The 9,511-nt window shown below is 33.0% G+C and overlaps 1 protein-coding gene across 1 annotated transcript; it reads left to right on the forward strand.

The window, feature by feature from the left end:
* The first annotated feature begins 3,137 nt into the window (after positions 1-3,137).
* Positions 3,138-4,172, forward strand: LOC119673416. Its single transcript, XM_038084688.1, has 2 exons — positions 3,138-3,405; positions 3,477-4,172. The coding sequence occupies exons 1-2, from the start codon at positions 3,319-3,321 to the stop codon at positions 4,104-4,106; spliced, it is 717 nt and encodes a 238-aa protein (XP_037940616.1). The 5' UTR covers positions 3,138-3,318; the 3' UTR covers positions 4,107-4,172.
* Positions 4,173-9,511: the final 5,339 nt, after the last annotated feature.

Below are 9,511 nucleotides of genomic sequence, written 5' to 3' on the forward strand. Positions count from 1 at the left end.
TTTTAAACGTACAGCCATACAGCCAAACAGCTTAAATACACAAGATAACCCCATTTTGTTGTAATGGCCACTCTTAAAGTCTTGATTCTATTCATGAATTTCATGTTTTATTAAAAATATTAGGTTCCATTCTTTCAAAATAACTTAACTAGTACTAAATGCATTTCTGCCCATGCTATTTGGGAACTCATATTGCACCTTGGCGTACAATGTACTGATATTCCTATTTTCACAAGATATTCCAGGAATAAAACTTCAAAGTTTAGAACAACAGCACACAGCAACGTGAGACGGTGATCCTGTAATGTGTTATACGTGGCTAGCAGTTTCGAATAGCGTTGGAATATTTTTTTCCCATTACGAAAAGCAGCAATTTGCTCGTGCATAATCTATGTATGTTCAATATTAACACCGGAGACCTGATTACATACAATTATTAAATTAAATATTTTAAAAAAAAAAAAAGACATTCATATGTAAATATAAATATAGTAAACATTTACTATATTATAATGGACTTAAAACTTGACAGTTAAAACTTGGATTTACTTCAGCAGTCCTTAAATTTAAAAATATAATTCCACACATATAAACGAGTATAGTTTATCAATAGAATGTTTTATTCTTTTTCATGATCAGGGCAATAGTTACTAATTGGAAAGTAGAAATAGACTATTAAAATTCGATAATTGAATATCAGGATACCAAAAATTGTGACTAGCTAACTGAATTTCTTAAACAATATACTAGTAAAGAATATGTAGTTGTTCTTATTTAGAGCGTTTGTGTTAATATATAATGGTTAATAGATATGTACATTAAAATATAATGATGTGAAAACAACACAACGGCTTCTTTCGCCGTTGTCCACAAAAATCGTTGTCAACGCAATTTATTCTTGACGTTCCGGAACAAAAAGAAATCATTGGATGCCAAATCGGAACCGAAATCAGTACGAAATCAGGTCATCAACTTGATGACCCATCAAGTTGTTAGACGAAATGTTTTATCACTCGCATTGTCTTGATTGGATATGCTGCGACGGCGATAGTTTGTTTTCCATGTTTTACTGTAAACTTTCGGCCAACAGATGGTGTACCACACACCATTCGAAATAGATTGTTTTACGTTCTTGTAATGGTATAGTTACCATATCATCAGTTTTCCCACGTTTAGAAAAACAAATGACCATGTGTATCGAAGTGCTTGAAGCGCGAAAAACTGTTGTTAGATTTGGTTCATCTTGAAACACCCAAACAATCGACTGCTGTTTGCGTTCCGGCTCATATGCATATCTCCATGATTCTTTAACTGCAACCTATCGCAATCTTATATACATGTTTTGCAATATCGTCATTGTACTTCATTAGCATTTATATGCACCAATCGACATAAGCATCTTTGTGAGATTTTGTCAAATTATGGATGACAAATGATCCAACGAGAACAAACCTTTCTCACGGCTAAATGATCGTGTAATGTTCATATATGTTGGGCTCCAACCTAACCTCAATATCACAGAATGTCTTCACGTATGAAGATCTTGCATTTTCAGTTTTTGCACAGCATCAATGTTTTCTGGCACAACAACTGAACAACTGATTTTGGACGATCTTCACTGACTGACGAATTTCGTTTTGTTTCACATTGTTCTTCACATATTCTAAGCAAAACATTTACAATTTATGTGCGCATTTAACAATACAACTCATATTTAATTGGAACTATTTAAGTCATTCAAGGAATTATGCGCAACCTCCTATTCAGAAGAAAATGCATCCATAATGTAATCAAATGTCAAATGTCGTCGTCTTTTCCGATAAATAATTTCTGGAACTCATCAATAACATAGGTTTTTTAAAATGAATTAATACAAAAATAATATCATATTACCACTGAATTTCATTTTATTTATTTCTTTTTCTTCTTCTTCTTCTTCTTCTTCTTCTTGAGTTAGTGCTATTACGCACTTTTACTCTATAATGGCTGGGGGGTTTATCACTACCCCACACTAGGCTTTAACTAGGCTAAAAAATCATATCATTTATTTGTCTTTTAATTGATGACGGACCTTAAATCAGCATATCTTCCTGAGAGTCCAGAAGTGGACTTGAGGATTGCTATGGCAGGGTTAAGTAGCGTATCAACTTTAGTGAATAATTTTAAAGCTCTGTCTCTGATATATTTTTTCACTGAGTCAATCCTAAGATCTCTATGTATGTCCGTTGATCTAATGTACCATGGAATCTTAAACAGTTTTCTTAAGGCCAGGTTTTGAGCTATCTGTAATTGCTTAAAGGTGGTATTTGAGGCTTTGCTATATGTAACACATCCGTACAGAAGTGCAGGTCTAATTACTTGCGTATAAAGTAACTTTCTGTTTTTAAAATTGAAGTGATAATTATTAAATAGCGGCTTTAATAAATGTAGAATCTTAGAGCAGCTATTCCGTTTGTATTTCAAATGTTTAAGTCAATTGAACCGTTTGTCAAAAGTGACTCCCCCCCGCTATTATGTTATCCTCCCACTCGTTCTGCCAATTTCCCCATAGTTGGGAGCAGACTGATAGGACGCCAGTTCTGCGGAAATGAAGGATTCTTGTCCGGTTTAGGAAACACTACGACTGAGGCCAACTTCCAGGCCTTTGGAAATTCGCCAAGCCTAAGCATGCAATTGATGATGTTAACAATGCATTGGATTGCATCTTCTGGAAGATTACGTAGGCATTTGTTACTGATATTATCATATCCGGGTGCCGATCTGGTCTTTAGACTCGAAATAATACATTTAATCTCATCTCTGGAACACTGTGAGATGCTTTCATCTGACATCAGGTTCCTAAGATTAGCAGCCTCTTCGGCAATATTTTCTTCTACCAGAGAATTATAGTCACTATCAGTATTGGGCTGAAATTGCAGCTCCAAAGAATCTGCAAAGGCCTCAGCTTTGGCTATGTCTGAGAAAGCCATGCCGGTAGCTACATAAATAGGCGGCACTACCGGTTTACGTTTAAGCCTAAAATACTTGTTCAAAGCCCAGAAGGTTTTATTACCTGTATCAATTCCTGAAAGAAATTCGCACCATTTATCATTATTATATTTGCCAATTTTTTTCTTATAATAATCATTACACAAAAGTTAAAACTTTAACTTTTTGTTAAAAGTTAGCAGAGCATTTGAATCCAATTTTATCGATATACATATTTTGTCCCTAATTTATTATAAATATCGGAAATTCACCAATTCTCCAACAAAATGGAACAAAACAAAAGTTTCATTACAGGCAGTTACTATCAAGGCATTTATAATACCGCTACCAATGACATGGATAGTTATGGTTATTATACGTTTCCAGATGGAAGTACTTATCAAGGACATTTTCGAAGGGGTGTCTTTCACGGTGTTGGTGAGTACTATCTTGCCGCTCCCTATAAAATGAAATTCAAGGTAATATTTGATTTCGGTCGCCTTATAAAGATTGAAAAAATGGAATTTGAAGATGGATTACGTTTCAACTGCCATGTTCGGAAGCATGACATTACCACTGGTAACTGGAAATATTTAACTCGAAATAATCGCCTATTCCCCAGGGAACTACTTGATGGTCCACAACCAGTTGCACCAAACCCTTTACTTACAGTAACAGAAGACGCAGAAATATTACCTGATCATACAATTGATGCTGGTGAAGGATTTTACAATCGCAATACTGGTTTCATAGTAAATAGAAAACAACCTTTAACTTTTAAACGGTTCGTATGTGACCGCAGAGAAGTTAAGTCGATTTTAAAACAATGTCGTGTAAGTGATGATTTGGAGTTGGTTATACCTGACGAGGAGGACTGTGAAAAAATACTTAGATTAAATAGACTGGAATTGGCTATAATCAATCCTGAATACGAATGCCCATGTGAAGCCGATAAGAAGCCGACGACTAGAGTTAAACACGAGGATGAGCACTCTTGGTCCACTATTTCGTCTTCTAGTATTTGTGACGAAGATGTCAGAGTTAGCGATATTGCACCAAATACTAGAATTGCAAAAAATATACCTATTTTTGACAGTGTAGACTTTTATGATCAGTCACTAATGCGTCAGAGGCCATAGCATTTTTACAAACTATTTTATAATAGAACTTGAATTGAGTTATTTTTTAACAGATATTGAATTTATTTTGTATACCATAGTTTTATTTATAATTAAAACGTAAAGAAATAAAAAATTAATTCTATAGCTTTAGTCTTTACCATATTTTACTCTTTTAAAGTAATTTCTGTAAGTGTTTTCACGTTTTTGCAACCGATAGGTCAACTTTTAACCGGTTAACCACATTGAATATCTTTCTCTAAAAACTAAAAGCCGTTCCTTTAGACTTTATTTTCATGATTACAAAAGAACCAATTATCAATTGACGATAGATCCTTGGCGATCTTCTTCGGATTTTGAGAACGCAATTAAGTTGTTCGTTTCTTCGACAGTGTGAGCTGGAGCATTATCATAATGGAGAAAGTGAAGGCGCATCGAAAAAGTACTTCCTTCTTTATCAACAAATTCTTGAAAGCTTATGAGAAGCAGATTTTTGTGAACAATTAAGTGGTTTACGTCTGCCCAATCATCAAAGAAATATTACCTACAACTTTTCTTCTCATCAAGTAAATTAACATTATTACTAATGGTGCTGAATTTTGTTGCCCGGCCCTAATGGGTGGATTACCATCTTCTGGACACTATATGAGCAACTGACTTCTTTATTTCTGAATCATATAAAACTTGATTGTTTTTGAAGTTGCCTGACCATTTTTAAAATTTTGACAAAAATATTGAGCAAAACACACACGCACATATATTTGAGTTCAGTTAAAATTCGTAAAAACCATCGTCGTGAGTTGTTTAGGTTTACAAGATTGCTTAATATTTGAAGCCAAGTCACAGCAATTTGAAAGCAGTAAAAGTCAATTAGAATTGTATAATTCATGTCTCACAAATTTGGTGTTGTGGAGTCTGTCATGTAAGCACCGTTTCTGTTGCTCAAGAGCTAAAAATTGCACCATAAACCGATTGCAATCACTTGAATAAGTCTGTATACAAAAAGAAGCTCCATGTATGGGTGCCACATGATTTAACGCAAAAAAACCTCATGTGTTGAAGTTCCATTTACGAATCACTGCTGTAACAAAATCGTAACAAAATCGAATTATCTTTGAAGGGGTCGGTGACTGGTGTAGAAAAGTGGATCTCGACCGATTACGGTCGTGGTCGAATACCAGCAATCTACTTGAAACGGTGACCAAGCCGGTATTGACGGCCAGGGAGGTTTTTTGTATGCTTTTCTATGTCAAAACTCAACTCAGAACTATGCTGTCAATAATTCGACCATCTGGACAATCAGACTGGCCCAGAAACGGACAGCTTTTGGTTGAAGTTTTTATGCATCCATCCGACCTGACCTCAAGTGATAACCATCTATTCCTGTCCATCGCGAACGATTTTTCTGGTGAAAAATTTGCTCCAAGAGAGGTTTCTGAAATCAATTATCTCGTTTTCTTAACAATAGTGATAAGAACTTCAATGAGAGAGATATAATGAAATTACTTTTAAAATGGCAACAAGTTATTGAACAAAACGGCGTATATTTAACCTAAATCTAAATATTCTAACTATGGTAAATAAACCTTCAATTTAATACAAAAACAGTAGATTTCTTTATACTACACCTATTGTTTAATGATAATAATTTTTTTTTTGAATCCATTTATTTTATTACAATCTGTCAGGTATGAATGACAATAAGTAATATATATAATTATAAATCGTAATAATAATTATTACGATCTAAAAAAAGAAAGACACGTATGGACTATGCCCAGTGACATATCTATATATATTTAAAATAACAATGTGTGATCTATAAATACATATCTAAAATATCTCTCGATGTTTTCCTTCGCAGCCTTGTAAAAGTGTTGAAAGGGGACATCAGTTGTGTAACCAGCGGGTTTGGGTGCATATACCATATATGCGATGAGTGTAATTCTTTAAAATACTGGCTATTTCTTCCTTGATTGTCGGAACATGTAATTGTTTGTGTAGCTGTTCATTCGTTATATACCAAGGTGCATTTGTGATCATTCGCAATGTTTTAGATTGGAAACGCTGGATAATTGTCAGGTTGGAGTCTGCTACAGTACCCCATATTTGGGCCCCATAACTCCATATAGGTTTTAGTACAGATTTGTATATAAGCAGCTTATTGTCGAGTGACAGTTTGGAGTTTCGGCTGAGGAACCAGAATAAGTTTCGTAATTTAAGACCCAGGGCCTTACGCTTTTTGAATATGTGTGATTTCCAGTTTAGCTTACTATGCAGATGTATGCCCAAGTATTTTGTTTCTACAGCTTGTGGTAATTCAGTATTGTTTATTAAAACAGGAGGGCACGTAGAACGTTTTGTAGTAAATGTTACCTGTACAGATTTTGATTCATTCGGTTTGATACGCCAGGTTTTCATCCAGAGAGCAACATTGTTAAGGCAGGTTTGAAGCTTGGTGGAAGCACGGATTGGGTCACTGTCAACTGATAAAAAAGCTGTGTCGTCTGCAAATGTACCGATAACACTCTCATCGGTAAGGGAAAGATCCGCAGTATATAAAAGATAAAGCATTGGTCCTATTATGCTACCTTGAGGTACTCCTGCTCCTATATCATGAATTACTTTAGTTTCGTTTCCATGCTTAATGAAAAAGTGCCTTGCCGAGAGGTATTATTTTATAAATATGAAAAAATTTAGGGGTAGATTCAGTTTTAGTTTGAAAAGAAGGCCTTCATGCCATACTCGATCAAAAGCTTGTGAAATATCTATAAATGCCGCGGTGCAATACTTTTTACCATCTATCGCACTGTGGATATGTCCGACAAGTCTATGAATTTGTTCTATTGTGCTATGTTTTTGGCGAAAGCCGAATTGATGGTCAGGGATGAGTCTGTTTTGTTGGATAATCGGTGTAAGGCGCTTTAGAAATAGGATTTCCATAACTTTCGACAGGATTGGAAGTAGACTTATTGGGCGATATGATTTGATGTCTTCTAGGCTTTTCCCTGGTTTCGGTATCATGGAGATTTGCGCTATCTTCCACATTATCTTATTTAATGATAATAATTAATAATGAATTATTAATTTAATAATTCATAGTTCTTTCTAATGGTAGAATCTAAACATTAAATTTTATGCTATTGATTCTTTTAAACTATAAATGTGTTATGTTTTAAATTCTGTGTTTATCGTAAACTAATATTTAATATATCCAAATTATTATATTTAAAAAATCCTTACCCATCATTTAAAGACTCACGAAGTGGCAGTCCAGTACACTCAAAAGAAGGTACTGCCTTTTGTATACACAAGAACAGATTAAATAAAAATAAATAAAATTGATGTACAACAGTTTTTTAATAAACAAATATGCTTAAACATTAGAAATGGATTTTTAATCAAAGATTCTTCAGTAAAAATACATTTGTAAACAGACCAGTACATAGAAATATTTCACTCACTTCTCACCTCTTACGACTATTGTCTTGCTATTCATTCTAAATGCCATGTAATCGAAAAACGAATAAAGCTTTTGTAAAAATGTATTTCATCATCAGTCAGTCATCCATTAATTCACAAACTTACCTTATTGTTACTTAAGACAGTTCTTAATTATTACTCTTTCAAAACAAAAATAAACGAATGTATGAAGCCAAACAAGCACAGCAATATTTTTTTAAAAAAATCTTTTATTTCGAATATATATCAAAATGGATTCATTATAAACACAACGGATAATTAAGTTATACCCAATTCACATGTATGTTGTGAAAGAACGACGAATTAAATACCATGATTTGCAAATAGATGACTTCAGCTCCTATAGACAAACATGCAGAAATGAATAGGAACCGCCATTAAGGAGAACTTTCTGTAAAGTTCTGATCTCCCAGTACTTCATAGCTAATTTTTATTATATTAGACATTTTTCAATAGAACTAACACCGATTAGAAATACAGTTCCAAATAACCCATAATTCAATAATATAAAAGTGCGATTACTGTAGTTGGTGACTGGGAGCCCAAAAAAAAAATAAAACAGATTCATATGTCTCTTTAGTAACAAATGTATACAAACGTTTTTATAATAAAAAACGATCCTGAACTGTCCGACTTTACAAATATGTTTGAAAAAAGACTTGAAAAAAGAATGTTCCTTACATTTAATTATTGAGTTTGAATTAATAGTTTGTAGATGACACTTCTGTTCTATAAATTAAAAACTACCAAATGTTTTAAAGTATATATAACAACATTCAATTACCTATATGAAGAAAAATGAGTAGTTGAATGTTGTACTTCTTGAAACAGATGACTCTAGCCCGCATTCACACATATACAAAAGTGAATAGGAACTGTCATTAACATAAAAGGTACCTTATGAGAAGTTCTGAACTCCCAATACTTCATAACTAATTTTTAATATTTTCTTTTGAATTACGACATTTTTCAATAGAACTAGGGATGATTTGAACACAGTTCCTAATCATCAAATAATCAACAAGGAAAAAGAGGGTTACTGTAGTTGTTGATTGGGGACCAAAAACAAAAAATAGAACAGATTCATATCTCTTAAATAAATGTGTATAAAAGTTTTTATAATAAAAAAAGATCTTGAACTGTCCAGCGTATTAGCGATCAATCACTTACAGACATTTTAGATTATTAATAATATGTTCTTAAACCACAAATAAAAATAATTTGTCATTACTGATGTACATACATACTATATTTATTCGAATACAAACTCTTATGACTTCAATTTCTCAGTTAAAATAATCGAAATGTCATATGTAGGTGAAGCATTGATACCTTGGCATTCAATAACTGAGTTTTAACATTTAGTGTCATGTCGTTAACTTGAGGCAGTTAGTTTCTTATATGTGTACATCGATATATCAGACAAAAATAGATATAGTAACAGGAGATAAGAAAATATAGCGGAGGCAAGGTCGAACAATAAATTTTTTCTATGGAGAATTTGATCTTCTAAGGCTTATAATCGGTGTAATGTAATAATGCTGAATTATTTTACTGATAATGTCGATGTTTGTTTGAAGCAACAATAATCCGATATGTATAATCAAATTTATGGAGAACTATGTTTTCATAAACAAACAGTATCAGAATTGATTTATAAACCATTCATCAATGAATTTTTTATATTTAAAATTTCTTTTTTTGAGAACACTTGTTCCTTTTCATTGTGATCATCTTCATTTCCAAAAATACTTCTAAAATTTCTGGAATTCAATTGATGCAGGATCCAGGATAGCAGAAATTGTTACCAGATATATGTTTTTATAGTATACACTATTTTAATTGTTTAAACCCAGAAATTTTCGAGTGAACATGGTATGTATTAATATAAGAAAATTGAAATGTTTTACTATTGATCAAATAAGTACCATAAAATTCAAATT

The sequence above is a fragment of the Teleopsis dalmanni genome, chromosome 1 (assembly GCF_002237135.1).
Source record: "Teleopsis dalmanni isolate 2A chromosome 1, ASM223713v2, whole genome shotgun sequence".
NCBI lineage: Eukaryota > Metazoa > Arthropoda > Insecta > Diptera > Diopsidae > Teleopsis > Teleopsis dalmanni.

Excerpts from the sequence above, each read along its gene's own strand:
- LOC119673416 (XM_038084688.1), top strand. The coding sequence starts at position 3,319 with ATGACATGGATAGTTATGGTTATTATACGTTTCCAGATGGAAGTACTT. Across the intron at positions 3,406-3,476 it reads GGGTGTCTTTCACGGTGTTG|ATTGAAAAAATGGAATTTGA; the intron begins GTGAGTACTATC and ends CGCCTTATAAAG.